The following is a 16,283-nucleotide window of genomic DNA, read 5'->3' on the forward strand; positions in this document are numbered from 1 at the left end:
TGAAGTGAGTTGTTCCATGGTAGAGTGCTTAAGAGCTCATGGACTGTGTTTGCTGAAGAGACTGGTTGGTTGGGAAGCTTGAGTTTAAACATGTTGGATTATGAGCCTGGATTGTGAAGTGCCTGTTGGTTTCTCAAGGGTTGCAAACTAGTCTCAACTCGTGTGGACTTGAAGTTTCCTAGCAGGATTAAGAGTCCCGGAAGTAATGTGCTCGTGTCTATGGCAGTTGGCCTTTTTGGCACAGACATCACTAATAACTGTGGGAGTGTGAAAAGGACTTTACCAAGCTCTTGAAACAAAATGTTATGTGCTGCACGACTTTTCTTGTCCTCTTTTTTGTACTGCAACTCCTGTTGCAGGCAGCAAACAAGGAGACTTCCTCATTCTTCATCCTTCCTTTACTCATCATGCTAAACAGGTTTCACTTAGTCTTGTGTCCCATTTCCGTGTGGGTGAGCATGCTTTTTCAACGTGAGTCTTCCAACTTGCTTCAGAGTACATACAGTCCACGGTGATTGCTTAACACTGTGCTGAAGTGGAAGACTGTCAGATTGTCACAGCTCTGCAGATACGCCCTTTCTGAGTTTTTGTCAGTTCAAAGAGAGAAAGAGGAAAAGCAACTGTAGTTGTGGGATTCCAATGTGGTTTTTCTAAATGTGCAGGGTTACAGGAACTCGGGGCATAGATGGAGGCAATAGGTGTAAAGGCAGAGAGTAGGGCTGAAAAATGAAAGGGGAAGCAGCATCATCTTACAGCACAGCTGGCTAAGGGAGGGTAGTGGAGGGTGTGAGTCACCTTCTGAAAAAAACTGGTAATTTAGTAAGTCTTAATGAGAAAAGAGAAGGGAAACAGGATTTTTCTACTTTTTAAATTTTCCAGTTAAGTCTAGGAAGAAAATGGCTATGAAGCGTAAGTACAGCAGGAGAACAGCAAGCAGAAGCACCTCAGGGAGATGATCCCTCACATTGCCAGTTTTCAGAGATATCTGATGTTTTCAGGCCCCTTTATTATCATTAAATTACAGAGCAGGTTCTTGTGCAATAGATGCAACTCAGAGACATACACTTCTTAAAAGTGGGGGAGGAAAGATGCTGGCTGACAGCTGAGGTGCCAAACATACACCAATTTTTGAAACTACGAGAAGTTTGTCTAGGTAATTATTTAGAAGACAGGAGAACTTGTCTGCCGGCAGCTGGCAATTTTAAAGCAGTGTCAGGAAGGTTGTGTTTCCAGTCAGGTCTTGAACCACTCCCTGCAGTACCGTAACCTGCTCTTAGAGCTTCTCCTTCTGTTTTTCAGAACGATATCTTCTTACGCCATTACGACAGAGGCCCTTGCAGAAACAAGCTCGGCCACTCGCGGGCTTCAGTGATGTGGAACAGAACTCAGGTGTGTTCCTAGCCAGCTGGGCAGAGCTCTCATGCACACACGAAGCAAAGAGATTTTACCCTTCAGGGAAGGACCAAGAGGATTATTTTTGTTTTTTCATCTATCTTTTTTGTGACCTATGCTATGCTTATGCATGCACACGTGTCCTTTATTTTCCACATTAGCTCAATACCTGTTTTTCACCACCATGTCTTTCAGGTTGTGGGGATCCTCGTTGGACTCGGTATCATAGCACTGGTGACCTCTCCCTTGCTGCTGGTGGCATCTCCATGCATCATCTGCTGCATTTGCAAATCTTGCCGGAGCAAAAAGAAAAACCACAGCCCACCAACAACCTAAAGCTCTGTGTCTGTTTGAGTCTGCACCCGTACAGCATATGTATGTGAGAAAGCACATTGGTTGTATTTTGGTGCCACACCTACCAAATAATGCTCCTTTTTGTCTGCCAATTCTTGGGATAAGTGCCTATTCTTTACAGGTTATTCTATCACTAACAACTCCTAGTGTGGGAAAGATCTAGATTATTGTGCAGTATGTATGGTGTGGGCTTTTGCTTCCTGAAAAGGAAACCAGGACACCAGTCACTAGTTCATGCCATAAATATGAGACACCTTCCAAGACTGCTGGAACTTTCCCATTTTCCATCAGCTGCACGTGACTTGATCCTGCAGTGTTACCCTGCCTTTGCAGACCCAGTCATTACTGTTGTGCTTTCTGTTGGTTCTTGGTGACACTCAGATTTCTCAGAAAGTTCTGGGTATTTTGCGAAAGAGGGAGAAGCCTGATTAGATTCTTCTGCCTGGTAGCTTGTGTCCTGTTAAAGGTAACAAACCATTAAGAAAATGGGTTTGGTAGTTTCCTGTCAATTGACTGCCATGGCATTTCTTTCAGCATTGAAATCAATTTGATTTTTTCTATCGATCTCAATTACAGAAGCAAAAAACCAACAAAACTCTTCCCAACTAAGACAGAGCTCTCTTCTGAGAGCCCAGACTACCTTGCGAAAGCTGCTGTTTCTTCCAGTTTCAACACAACAAATCTGCCATGAAATATGAGGAGTATGCATATGTCCCTGTCACTGGGCATGCCTTTTGTCAGTACCATGGATGTAGCAAACTCACCAAGAAGCTAATATTTTAAGAAGGGTCATGATACAGTTCCCATTCAGTGCACAGTGTTGGGATCTTGGTTGTGTGAGCATAGAGTGGCTGCATGGGCATGGATATACAGGGTAGATATGTACAATGTATTTTCTGGGCAGTCAGTGTATTTTTTTCCATAGTTTACATGGGGGGTCAGCAAGAACCCTGTTAAAAGTTACTCAGAGCAGGCTAAGCCAAGCCGTCCTTTAAAATCTTATGGACCTGCTGAAGTGAATACTTGGGAAATGCTGCATAAATGTGAGTTCCATCCACTGGTGGGTATTTGTTTTGTCCTGCTTATTGTTAACAAACATTGTTACCAATATTTTTCAGTGACACTAAATCTGGAAGGCTGTCCTTTAACAAACCCTTCGTTTTAATTTTGCGCCTCATCACCAAACTGATTCAGACCCTGGGATCAGTTACACTTGTATAAGCTCAATGAAAGAGTTGGAGTTACTCCAGGCTTGCTCAGGAGTAGCCGAGATCAGGCTCTGCTCCCTGGAGTTTATTTCCTTATTGGCTGCTGCTCCTCACAACTGGGGCTGGTGGTGCTTTTGTTCTGCACTCCTGCTTGTGCATTTTATATCTGTGGGAACAGACACAAGTTTGCACTGTGTAATTGGTTGTAACTCCAAACCCCTTTCCTTAAGGGCCGCAAGGTTTAAATGAGATGCTCGGCCTGAGTGTTGTGTTGGGCTCAGACTCTGCCAGGCTGCCCTTCTCCAGGCACACAGTGCAGGTCACCTGAAGAGTGCTGTGAAGAGTGTCTGAGCTGTTGTGCTTGGCTGAGCCCCAGGAACTTTGCCTTCTTGGCAGCTGGAAACGTGACCTTCTTTTTGTTTCACTCTGCTCTCTGGTTACTGTCACAAAAGTGGTAGGTGTTGTTCTTTTAAGAAGAAAGTGTGGTCTGCTGAGCAGACTAGCAAGGACAAAGGCCTTAAATGATGCTGTCTGTTTTCCTTTTTAATTGATTTCTTTTATAAATGCTGTCTGACTTTGCTACCAGTCCTGACTGGAGGGCAGGCAGTGTTCACCAGTGTGAAAGGCTCTATTTATTCTTCATCCACAGCTTTGAAGGGAAGCACAAAGGTAATCAGTACATTCTAAATAGAGAGTGCAATGCAGACAACTGCCATTTATAATAAATAAAGAATGTTTTCTGTGTGTGTTTTCTTTAAGAGCACTAATGGTAGTGCTTTGGGGTACTTGTGACAGATTATAGAGTGTCCAACCCTTGGCTTTGCACTATTTTTCTACCTATGTTTTTACAGCACTACTGTCATTTCCATTTGATTGATGGACTTGAAGTTGTGAGTCTTACTTTAATGAAGCCTCAAGGACAAAGATGTAGGAGCTGTACGGTCTCTTTAACCATAACCAGTGTTGCAATGTCCCAATGTCCTCTGCATGTTAAAATCGGTGGGTTTTTCATGTTTTGTGACCTTACCCATGACCAACACACCCTCTGCCAGTCTAGTTTCTTTCCTCATCCTCTCCCTCTTTCCTTTGGTCTGTTTTTGCTAAAATGCCTAATGGGACGAAGGTGTCTGGTATTTTTTTCATTACTACTGTTGTGTTAATGAACCAGTCAAGTTCTTCCCTCTGTTAAAGAAATGCAACTGAAGGCAGCTGTCTTGCCCAGAATCCAGTAATGGGCAAGTTTGACCTTTTTTGATTCTTTATGTGTTTTCTGAAGCTAATGCAGATCTCTCCATAGAGTGGGAATTTGTTTAAATGGTTTGAAGAACGGTATTTCATAAAAGCACAGCACACATGCCTAGCTGTAAAGCCTGGGAAAACAACACCATTCAGTTTATTTTTAAGTGCTCGATTTAAGTGCAGTTAGTTCCCCATCAGAGGCTAATTCCTATGGAGCATGCCTTATTGCCAGTGCCTGGTTAGGTGCCTGGTGAGGGTTTTTGCTACAGATTTGAAGTCATCAGGACTCCATTTTTCCTGCCTGTATGAAAGACAGAGTTTATTTTTTTTTATACGATCCATGCCTGGAAAGCTCCCCAGTCAGCCCCCCGGCTCCAGGATGGCAGCAAGGGTGTTTGGAGCAATCACCCAAACACCTGACTCCAGCCCCACACCCCTGGATGCCAACATGGCTGTCCCTGACACCACCCTGCTCACCAGGTCTGGTGTCTCTGACAGCATGGCGATGCCCTCAACCACCTGGGAGGCTGGGAGTCTTGGAAGGTCTTCGCTGATGTTGAAGTCATGATCCAAATCGTCGTCCAAATCATCCAGCTTAAACTGCTACTGCCACTGGGGAATGGCTGCAGAAGCAAGCACAGTAGTGAGATACTGACAGAGTCTACAGGGCTTGTGGCAGAGGATCGAGTCCTTTTCTGGTAACTCACAGCTGAGTCAGAGATGGAGCTGCTTTCTGAAGAACAAGAACTGGGACTCCTGGGCAACCAGTCTACCCAGAGCAAGACAGAGAATACCCATAATATCCTGCATGTAACCTTGGGACCAGAGAAGATCTGTGCTACAGTTGCATTGCCACTGCAAGGCAGAGCACTGTCAGCAGGGCTGCCTCGACAACAGCTTGGCCTGGGCCAGTCCCACATGGCTTGTGGTGCTCGGAGGCATTGCCTGGACAGGTGGGAGGCGGTGCTCCCTATGAGGTTGGGAGTAGCATGGTGGCTCTGGGCTGGCTCAGCCAGCTTTGGCTGCTGTGGGCCTGGACAACTCACCAGGGCTGGAAAGCTCTGCACAGACAGCACCCCTCCAGCAGCCCAGCAGCAGAGGCCCTCCCAGCAGACGCTGGCACAGCCACCATCTGACTGGCCACAGTTACCTCTTTGGGGCTGCCAAGGGCCTGGATGAAGTCCACAACTTCCTGTTCTTCTCTGTACAGTTCCATGGCCGCTACGAGTGGTGCTGCTGCTGCCCCTGTGGGCAGCAATGCCCCCGATCTCTCTGCAAAAAATGGCAATCCTCTGGAATGGCCTTCTGGTGAAGAAGAGTTTACGCTGGCAGACAAAGATTCCTTTAACCATTCAAAAAGGACCATTTTTGTTCATCAGTCTGTATTATGCTCCTGTCCTCATTCATCTTTGCCATCTCTTCTGTAGTTCTAGATTCCTTAACTGCTAAGCCTGCTTTGGACTTTTCATGTTGGTTAAAATCTCCATGCCTTTTCCCTGCTAAGCTCAAATCAGAGTCTCCCTCCTTGCCTTTCTATCTCCCCTCCTAGATTCTTTACTCAAAGTTTCTTTACCCTAACTTTCCCTAAGTTTCTTGTTCCCACTTCTCCATTCAAGTTGTCTCCTACTATCCTGTCATGACTCCCAGTCCAAGTCTCCAATATCAGGCCTGTTCAATTTCAGTGACCCTGCCTTTGTAATGCATTTATTTGTATCCTTCCTTGGATTTCCAATGGGAAATACTCCTGTAATGTATGTGTAAAAGAGAAACATTGTTTCAGAATTTGCCAGGTATATCCTGCAACTTGGGACAGTTGGTCTATCATGGCTTTTAAAGTAATACTTTTTAGATAAACTACACTCTACATGTGAAGGTTATTTTTAAAAGAATAACGATTCTTTAATTTAGTGTTCTGTACTTCAAATTCACATTTGTCATGAATTTATATCAACTGTCCTGACTGCCCTTATATATAAAACAAACCTTAGGAGAGGAATATTTGAACACAGCCTGAACTGGTACCTTTGAGTCATCTTACCACTTTGCATTGTTCACTAGCTTAAATCTCGACTTTTTTACGCCCTGAATAGGATATGATACAAAACAAAACCACAATGCCTGACGGCAAAGAGAAAATACAGAGGGTTCAGAGATACCATTAATATCGAGGGGAATATCAATCAATGTATATTTTTCTTCTGCAGCATTTTCATGGAAAGCCTACATTATTTTTATATAAATTTTGGTAAGATGACTTGGTCCAGCTGCCAGAGCTGAGGCATATGGAATCAATAAAAAGAATTCAAAGAAGAGAGCATGTATGTAAACAATGGGGGGTAACTCAGCAAGAATCAAGCATGTACTTTTTAGTTAATTAAAAGCAAAATCCTGGTTCTAAGCTTCTGGTGGTTCATAATCCCTCTAAGAATTTTGGTCACACTTCTCAGCTGTGGCTTGGGTTTGGATGGCCTCAGGCCTGGGTCTGTGGTTGTGCTTAGTGTTATGTGTTTGTGAGTGTCCCACTGCAGGCAGTATGGTCTGTGCCAAGTTTGTGCCCATGCTTAAACTTTTGTGGGACAACAACTCTGCAGGAGAAGAGCCCTGTATGGTTTTGGGCAAAGAGATTGATGAGATTGCATGCCTGCCTCCCTCCAGCAGCCTCCTCTGTTGCTGATACCACCCAAGGGGATGAAGGGTGGTGCCACCCTTCCTTCCCAAGCCTACCTTCTACCTCCTTGTGCTGTGTCCATATATTTAGGGTGTTACTGTGGCATGGCCAGACCCAGCCATGAACAATGAACGCCTTCACTCCTGAGTTCCAGGGCATCCTGGAACTTGTGTAGGGGGGTTGCAGCTCTTAAGTATCTAGAAGGGCTTCTCCAGCACAGGCTGTGATAGTGCCCTACAGGGAAGTGTGTTTCTCCCTTATATGTGCCCTGGCAGAGAACTATGTCTGCAACTCACCTCTTCTTCCCCAGACTGATTTGTACAGGAGCAGCGAATAACTCTGTGATCTGACTTCCACTCCTCTGCGAGGGCAAGTTCCTCTCAGACCCAAGGCTTTCTGTCAGTCCGTGTAACTGTTGAGCTGAGGTCACCCTGGAGGAATTAGCACCAGGGGTGACCAGGATTACATAAGACCTTGGTAATGGTTTTGTTATAAACCCCATTACTCATAACTTATCATTATAAAATCATACAAAGTGTAATTTTATATAATTGCCATTATTTAGCTATATATTTATATGCACATGGTGATCTCGAACACCTGAAGTGACCAGTTTCTTCCCAGACATGATTATGCTCCGATGCATGTGAGACTAAAATACGTGGCAGCTGTCCAAGCCCTGGAGAAGCCTGGGATGATAAGGTGCTGGCACTATGAAGGACATTGCTTTGCTGCAGGAGGATGGAGGCGCTTGCTGGGGGAAGATGAAGACACAAATCATGTGTCACCATCATTATTTTCCCCCTGGCCCCAACTGATTCTTTGAAATGGCAGTGATTTTGTTCAAGTTGTGCCCTCTGCCTCTTGTTATGGGATTTTGCACATCCAAAGGTTCCTGTAAAGATGATACTGATGTGGGCCTGCTGGGGTTGCTGCTGTGCTGTAACATTCCCATGGCCTGGAAAGACAGAGGAAGGAGAGGTTGCTTTGTACCCTGTGGACTGCATCAAGCAGCATCTGTATAATAGCTTCCTCCCCAAGATTTGTTTTAAAAAATGGATGCTAATGTACTAAAAGGAAAGATACCATTTATTTTTAAACAGGGTTTAACTAGAAACCATGCTGTATTCTTTGTATTTCTCTTACATTATGTGCTTTGGGAAAGCAGTGAGGGAAGGATGTACAAGTCCAAGCTGGGAAAAGGAGATGAACAAGAAAAAACAAGTGCTTCATCCAGGATTCTGCCATTTACTGTTGCAGTACCCACAGTAAATCCATGGGCTCCATTTTGTGCATCTCTGGGCTATGTTGGTAATATTGAGAGTCAAATGCAGATAGCCCTAAGGTGAAACACAGCCCACCACCCTGCTTTCGTCCCTGAGGAGCACAGAGAGGATGATGTGTGAGAGGAGAGCAGCAGCAGTGCCAGACCAGCCACTGCTCACCAGTGACTTTGCACAATGGAGGGAGTGAGTGTGGGAAGAGAGAAAGGTGAGCAAGAGGGAAACAGTGATGAGCATCAGAGAGATTTGTCTTGGACTTCTAAGGTGTTTCCTTGCCCACCATACCCATCATTACAGTGTTATTGCAGGTTATGCTACATCACCTCTGTTTCTGGGAAGCAATGGAGCTGCCAGAAATGCTGCAGAGAGGTATTGATTGCTGGCTGTTCTTGCTCTGAATCTCCTGCCTGTGTCCTGGCATGGAAGCAACTTGTAGAGTTGCTTCTAGAGAGATTATATGGGTGGACAGGTAAAATAGCTGCCAGGAAGCAAAAAGCAGGTTACAATAATTGTCTGCCTCGAAGGCAAAAAACCAATGTGGGATTGTGGCCAGCTGATTTCATAAAGTGATTTAGCAGGCTTTTTTTGAATATTGCCCAGTCTCTGATGGGAAATAGTTGATGTGGGTGCACTGGCAAACTTTGGAGGACTATGGCATGTATTACCCTGTGGAAACCTGCATGTATTGCTGAGCTGGGTGTTGGTGCGGGCTCCATAGGGCATGAGATAGGTACAGCTACCCACAGAGGCATGGTGTGTGGAGGCTGTTCTGCCCTGCTGTGACAGGATGTCACGAGGTCCTGCCTTTGCCTAGTGAATCCAGCACAGGGGTGGGACAGAGCTCTGAGCTGACATCTTGGACAGCCGTGTTTAAACTTTTCCTCCTTTTCCAACCTCTTCAGGGAATTTTTAGAGCCTGTATTAAGGCTTCAGGAGGGCACAGCTTCCTTGAGTTGACTCTATAGAAGAGAGTCTGCTACAAAAGACTTGTAGGCACCTGACTTGAGCATCCTTGTTGTGAAATCTTGAACAATCATGGGAAGCCGTACTAATGTCCTTGTCTCTTCCTGTTCTCCTCCTCCGTTTCCCCAAAACCTCTCATGTGCAGCCTTAAGGAAGGGTGAAACTGAGACACTTGGCAGAGATGCATTCCTGCTCCAGAATGTAGGACACCCTTTCTCAGAGGTATAGTCCCATCACACTTGTGCACTCAGCCACATCTGGGCCATGTCTGGAGGCTGTCCACAGTGAGCATAAGGGTTTTACATGGGTTGCAGAGGAAATTGAAGCATGCCTGTGGGCTTGCTGCCTGGCTAATGGGGCACCCCACGGCTTCTGACTCACCAAGCACCAGCTCCACACATCTGGCAAGAGATGGGCAGGAGGGAATGGGGTCATGCAGGCTGCCAGATTGTGTCCACCCCTCTGTTCCCTGACCTTTAACAAGGGTGGGAATAGAAATGGGATAAACTAGTGAGGTTTGGCCCTACATGGATTCAGTCACAGCAATTTCCCCTTTGCAGCTATGGGGAGGTTAAATACCAACTTGCAACACAGCTGAGTGCAACTTCTGCTCCACTCCCTGGCTGTGCTGCAGTGGGCGATTCTTTGCAAACAAGAGAAAATTCAGCCAGTGGAAGTAGGTTACATTCTCCAAATGCCATAACATGTGACACATCCAAACATGGTTTTACTTGCTGGGGTGATGCAACTTCCCATTAACTGAGATAAGGCTTTTACCATGAATTGCTGTGCACTTCAGCTGTGATGTGTGAGGCTCTGTGGGAGCAAAACAGAGTTCATTGCTTTTCACAGAAGTTAAAGGATGTCTCTGAGATACTTCAGACACTTCTCTGTATGGGGAATTTCACTATTAATTACAGCAACAGAGCCTTTACAAGTTTGGAAATAACCTGGCTTTCCCTTGTGTACCTAAGAGCTCTCCAGGGACTTTGCTGCTTTTCCCTTTTTTGCATGCATGACCCAAGGCAATGGCAAGGGGTAGGGTTAGGGGGGATCATTTATGTTCTTGCCTCTCTGCCAGGCAGCTGCCCTCCCATGGAAAAAACCAGACGACTAATCCAGATGTTTCAGCCAAGTACCATTTTACAGCCAAAGCTGCATGAGTGCTCTCAAACTGGAGAAGCAGCCACTGTGGCAAGGGCTGGGGAGTGATCTTCCCAGCAGCTGCTAAACGGAGTTGATAAAGATAACCAGTACCTTGCCTTTTAGAAAATTAGTACCTATTTATCTCTGGGTAGGCACTAGAAAGTAGAGCTACCCTTTTACTGCTAACAGTTCCATTTTCTTCTTGGCAGGGGTTTTGGAGGGTCTGGAAATGCCAGTGATTACCTTCTGCTGCCTGTGAGGGTTTGCTGGGACTGCTGTTGGATTGAATGGTGAGGCTGAAGATTGGTTGTTACCAGAAAGTATCAGTGGGGCAGTGCTGCAGCAGGTTGGATTAAATGCTAGGAAGAAGAGTTGAGACAGGTGAAATGCAGCCCCTGAGGGAAAAGGGGCTCTCTTCGAACAGAATCATCTGAAAATGCCACAGTGAAGGATACAGCAGCAGACCAGCTGGGACTGAGTGTGGCATCAAAGGTCAGAGAGTGTGTTTTGAAGGAGTAGCTTTACCAGAGAGGAGGAAATCAGCCTTAATAAGGAGGGAGAAGCACACATAGACAGTATGAAAGGACTCTTTATTTTCACTTTGCTATAATTCCCCCCTTTCCCAGTCTTTAGAAACACATTGCAGTGAAGGAAGGAACCTGGGCATTGCTAGCAAAGAAGGGAGAGGGAAGTCAGTTTAGCTAGCTGCTTTAAGTTTATGTAGCTTTAAGGTACACAGTACAAGTCTGCAATCTTCTGAATCTTTCAGGTTGTTAGCACTGACAGCTCTAACATACTCACTGCCTGCCATGGGACTGGAACTCTAGCTCAGGGATGCTGAACTTCCCCACTCACACCCCAGCCCTGCCCAGGTATGTCCTAACTGCAGGAGGTTGCTAGTGCAGGTATTGGTTCCTCCTCCAGGCACCTGTGGCAGAGCAGGCTGCAGAGGAGAGATGAGATGTGGAGGTTCCTCAGATGTGGGCTGCTCTTGCACAGGTGTCAGGAGTTGGGTGTTGGGAAGAGGACAGAAATGGGTGATTAGGTGTACATGACACTAAATGCATTTGATGTCAAAGGGGAATTCTAACTGGAGCTTTGGCTGTCAATCAGATCTCATCCCTCCTCCAGTAAGAGGTGTTCATCATCTTTCCTACTGCCAGTAAGGCATTTGCAAATTGGGTATTCTGGGTATGAGACTGGGGGAATAAATGATTTGTGTGTCTCTGTTTAGGTTCTGTGGCTGAGTGCAGGAGGGATTCAAGGTTTGTCCTAACAAGTTTGGGGCCCCTCAGGAAGAGGCAGGCAGCTTGCAGAAGTAAATAGAGGGCATATGTGTTTTCTATTGTATGGCACTGTGTTGCTGTAGACCAAGGATTCACCTCAATCCTGTACTGTCATCTTTACCTAAAGGAGTAATGAGCATGGAGCATGACAGATGATGTACCCCAGTACAACCTTCTCAGCTTCTCTCAATCAGGACTTCAAGGCCCCTAAAATAATCTCCCAAGATAGCCGCTGGTTGTCATTGCTTTGAGAGGCTCGCGAAGGGTGCATAGTTTGAGAGGCTGCACAGGTGGGTGTCCGTATGTGGGAAATAAAAGTGGAGAAAGCAAACCTGTCAGCAGCCTCCTTGCTCCTACTTCTTGTGCCACGGGAGAGTTTGAGCCTGTTGTCATACATTTTAAACATCCTACTCTGTGTTGCTCATTCTACCCCTGAATGGGAGACACCAATGTGTTGACAAAGGCAGGATGTATGGGTGACCCTCCTGCCCCTTGAGAAGAGTTGCCATGGGATATGGTGTAGAGAAATGCTGCATAATGTATGGCCAGGCAGGTGACCAAAGGTATCTGTGGCCTGTAAGTGAATACTGAAAACAGAGTGAAACAAACCCAATGGGTTATTCCAGTTATGCACTTTCCTCTGGCCTTCCACCCTATCAGGCAGGTAAGGAGGGCATCTCTGTAGGTATGTCAGGACAGAGGGACGAGACGATGCAGCAGGAGGCAATTCTGTCAGGCAAATCAGTATATAAAGAGAAAGAAGTGGGTCTGATAGAAAATAAAAGAGAGACTGGGGAAAGAAATAGAGGCTTTAGAGCTGAAGGAGAAGCGTGTGTACAGGAACAGCCCTGAAAAACTGCCTCAAATTATCATCGTGAGAAAACTGCTCCATCAGAGAGGAAGAAATGGAGAAAGTGGGTCATGGCTGGGGCTGAGTGAAGGCTGAAGGGCCTCTTGGAAAGAGTCTGGATTGGGGAGACAATGCCAAGGAGAGATGGCTGGTAACTGAGGATGGTTTTCAGAAAGCACAGCGCAGAGCGCTCTGATGTCTGACGCCGAGTGTGTGTGACCCCTGCTGTGGTACACATAGCTTGAGAAAATATCTACTAAAGAATCCGAGGGCCAGTGGTGGAAAGATGCTCTGATGAGGTATTTCCTGCAGGAGGTCCTGATTTGGGATGGGGTGGAGATGCAGGTGGATGAAGGCTTTTCTAGCAAATTCCTCTCTGCCACCTGGATGTACAAAATTCACTGTTAGGAAAGCAAGAAGTCATGTGAGGCAGGGGTTATGAAAGGGCAGAAAGAGATTTTGGAAACGGGAACAGCCCTCCAGCTTTTTGGAGAGGCAGTACTTTCCTGCGTTGTGAAACTTGTGAGGCTTTGTCCTTTATCTATGCGATCTTTGTGTGTGTTAAGGATGCTATTGGCTTTGTAAGGCTGCTGGACTGCGGCAGACATCAAACTGTACCCCAGGGGACAGGTGTCCCGGGTAAAAGAGATTAATATCCCTGGGCAAAGTAGGTTCCCAAGCCCCCAGAGGCTGCCCCCGCCCGCAGGCGGGGGGAACCTGAGGACTTTCAGCGTGGACATGCCAATCTGATTGCCAACTGTAGTTTCTTGCTGCCACCTAGTGACGTTCGAGGGTACCTAGAAATGTCAAAAAATGCCTGGATTTAGCGCTGAACTGGCAAAGATAAACGGCAGGGAAATAATCCTGGAATACTGTGGTCTTTGGTTTCTGTATCTCCTGTGAAAAAACCGTGGGAAGCTCTGGCACGCCAAGACAGGTTTCAGTGGATAATTAGTCATGAAGCATATTTGTTATTGAGTAAGGTTATTTCCCAAAGCAGAGACAAAATTAAAGCTGTCTTTCTTCCTCCGTAGCATTGCTACTCTGGCTTGGAGCAGGTTTGCTTTACCTGGATGTGCTCGTTCCCTTGTAGTGGTGCCCTGGTGATGTGTGCACTGGCATGGCAAGGAGCCCCCGATGAAAACTTTGCTGAGGAATCTGGAATGATCTCATTTTGTTGTTGAAAAGACCTTTATTTTTGAACTTTCCAATGCTTCAGGCTCACTTAATAATGATGGACCATGACCCATAAGACTTTATTTTTTTTCCTATAGACAGGTGTAGGGCAGACCTAACAAGGCAGGCGAACAAGGCATCAATGGATTGTTTAAGATGGTTTATTAGGATCACGGAAATTTTGGCCCTCCCAGCTTTAGGAAATGAATAAGATTGCAATTAATCTTAACTATTAAAACTGGACTCTTCTCATGCTTCCAGGTGAAAATCTGTGCATTTTTTACAGAAGTCAAAGAAGCTTCTATGGATTTTGATTAGGCCAAGATATCACTATTAAACTTGTGAGTCCATTTACTACTTCTAAAATTGTAACATGATGAAGATAATATTTTTCCCTTGGAAACATTTTTTGGAAGGTTTTTCGGAGCTTCTTTGTGTGTGCTGCTGCCTGTTCGTCCCAGTACAGTATGTTATAGCTATGCAAACCTTTCTACTGTGTCCCTAAATACCATGGCAAGAATCATCTTTTATCACCTAACAGGCTTCTTCCCTCTAACTCCAAACAGCTTCTTGCAAGAGCAGTGATGGAAACAGTGTATTACAAAATGACTTTTCCTTATATTCCCTTTTTCTGTGCCCTCCTCCCAGACTGAAGCTTTGCAGGGAAGCCCACTATGAGGTCTTAAGCTGATGAAAGCAGGATGCCTAGAAATACCGCAGGTGTCCCACTACCATTCCTTCAGTCCTCTTTGTTCCCTGGCACTTCAGGGACCCGTGGTGCCAACAACGATAAATCATTTCTGCTGCTGGTGTCTTTGGAGGCAGTCACAGTAATTACTTAGAGTGACCCTTGCTTTCAGCCATCAGGAAAACCTTGCCATCATCCCAGAAGAGCTTAAATCCTTGATAGGATGTAAACGGTTGGCACCAAGGGCAGTGAGAGTAGCCAAACAGGAACAGAATACTCAAACTACTGCTCTCCAACCTGTGTATTTTTAAAACAAGGTTAATGATCTCTTGTTAAAAAGAGAACAAATGTGCAATAGTCTTAAAAAGGTGGTAACTGTTTATCAATCTATAATGTTTTAAAGACTATTAAAAGGGAATTAGAGATGACAGTCCCCTTCATTCGAGCCTGGAAGTTTGTTTGGACACAGGAAGGTGATGCGTGTGTGACTCAGAGGAGCTGATGCTGCACTCAGGTGGGGACGTGAGGGGTGACTTGGGGCTGCTGCTGAGTCAACCAGCCTTATGAGGGGATGGTGGTGTAGTACTTTCTCACTCTGAAGATGAATATGTCTTTGCCATGATAGGTTTGCTACACACTTGTAAAATTGGGGAGGCACAAAATTGGACAGAGGCAAAGTCAAAAAACTCCTGGAGGGGTGCAATTGAGACTAAGGTGGTGAAAGGCACACAAAAAGCAGAGGAGTGACTTTCATGAGGTGAATGGCTTTCCCACCCTGCTGTGTGGTGACACATGTGCCATTTCTACCCCTGCTACATGCACGCAGGCTGAACTTTTCCTTCTCTGGCATGTACCATGGCACAACGTAACTAATAAGATCCATCCAGGTTTGATGAGCTCCTGTTTTGCCCTGATTTGTACCCAATAGGAAGCATGAGAGATGTTCCTCCAAGCTTTTGGGCTCGTGGCTGAGGAGGATGCAGTGTGGAGGTAGCAGAGCTGCTGCTGGGCCTAGCCATTTCATGGTGGCCAGTACATCCCACCTTTGCTGCTCCCATCATGAGGACAGCCTGGTGAAATATCTGGGCACACCACATCTGGGCTTTAATTCTGGAACAGTGTAGAATTTTGGGTGCTGTAGGAGAGGTGAGTGTGTCCTCTATAGCACTGAAGAGGTCATTGGTCACACTTGAAAACCAAGACCCACTCTGCAGGAAGGATTTTGCACTTTGTCTTATCCTGTGAGGCAGTCTGGAGGAATATAGCCCACAGACATCAGATCCTGGACATGTACCACCCAAAGGGTTTAATAATGGTAAGTTATGAATGGAAAAGACTGTTTCTCATGGAGCATTTTGCAACACATGTGCTTCATGTACAGACCATAAAACGGACACAATTCATAACCAAGAGAGTGTTTAACTCTTGGAACAGTTTGCCTGGGCAGTATGGCGAAATCTTCATCATTTGGAGTTGCCAAACCAAGATGCAATGTCTTTCCCAAAATCATGGTGTAACAAAGCCATAAATAATTGAGCTCAGGGCATAGTAAGAGCAGCAGCACATACCACAAACTTATTATAGCATAGTTCACGGGTCTCTTATGTTGTGATATCAACTCCTAATATTTGCAATATCTTCCTTTCAAAGGATTCAGGTGCCTTACATTTCCAGAGCTGTCCTGTGTTACTTTTTACCTTTTGCTGGAATAAGGGTCGGGGGGCAGGACCTAGCAGAGGTCACACTCAAGTTCTTGACCTCTGTCCCACCAACATGTCTGATGACATAAAAATGACCAAGTGACTTCAATGAACCCAAAATTCAAATTGGAAGCTGACTCCAGTGAAGTCACATTTGAGGCAGAGTTAAAAAGGGAATTATTATATTAAGTACAAGCTCCCATTCACAGCCTTTCCTTATGTTAGGAACCATGCACATGGAAAACATTCAGATTAGCTTCACAGCCAGCTGCATCAGGAACAACACTGGGTCTTCAAAACATCATGTAAAACTAACAAAAAACATCCGAG

At 45.5% G+C, this 16,283-nt stretch overlaps 1 protein-coding gene across 7 annotated transcripts in view; it reads left to right on the plus strand.

The window, feature by feature from the left end:
- Positions 1–4,416, plus strand: part of RNF144B (ring finger protein 144B) — a 104,756-nt gene extending 100,340 nt beyond the window's left edge. For all 7 annotated transcript variants that reach the window (XM_017808545.1, XM_017808544.1, XM_017808542.1 and 4 more), the window contains 2 exons: positions 1,300–1,389; positions 1,588–4,416. In XM_017808545.1, the coding sequence (XP_017664034.1) occupies positions 1,300–1,389; positions 1,588–1,728 (231 nt within the window). In that variant the 3' untranslated portion in view covers positions 1,729–4,416. The remainder of the gene's footprint in view (positions 1–1,299; positions 1,390–1,587) is intronic.
- Positions 4,417–16,283: the final 11,867 nt, after the last annotated feature.

This window comes from Lepidothrix coronata, unplaced genomic scaffold (assembly GCF_001604755.1).
Source record: "Lepidothrix coronata isolate B3197 unplaced genomic scaffold, Lepidothrix_coronata-1.0 Scaffold23, whole genome shotgun sequence".
Lineage (NCBI taxonomy): Eukaryota > Metazoa > Chordata > Aves > Passeriformes > Pipridae > Lepidothrix > Lepidothrix coronata.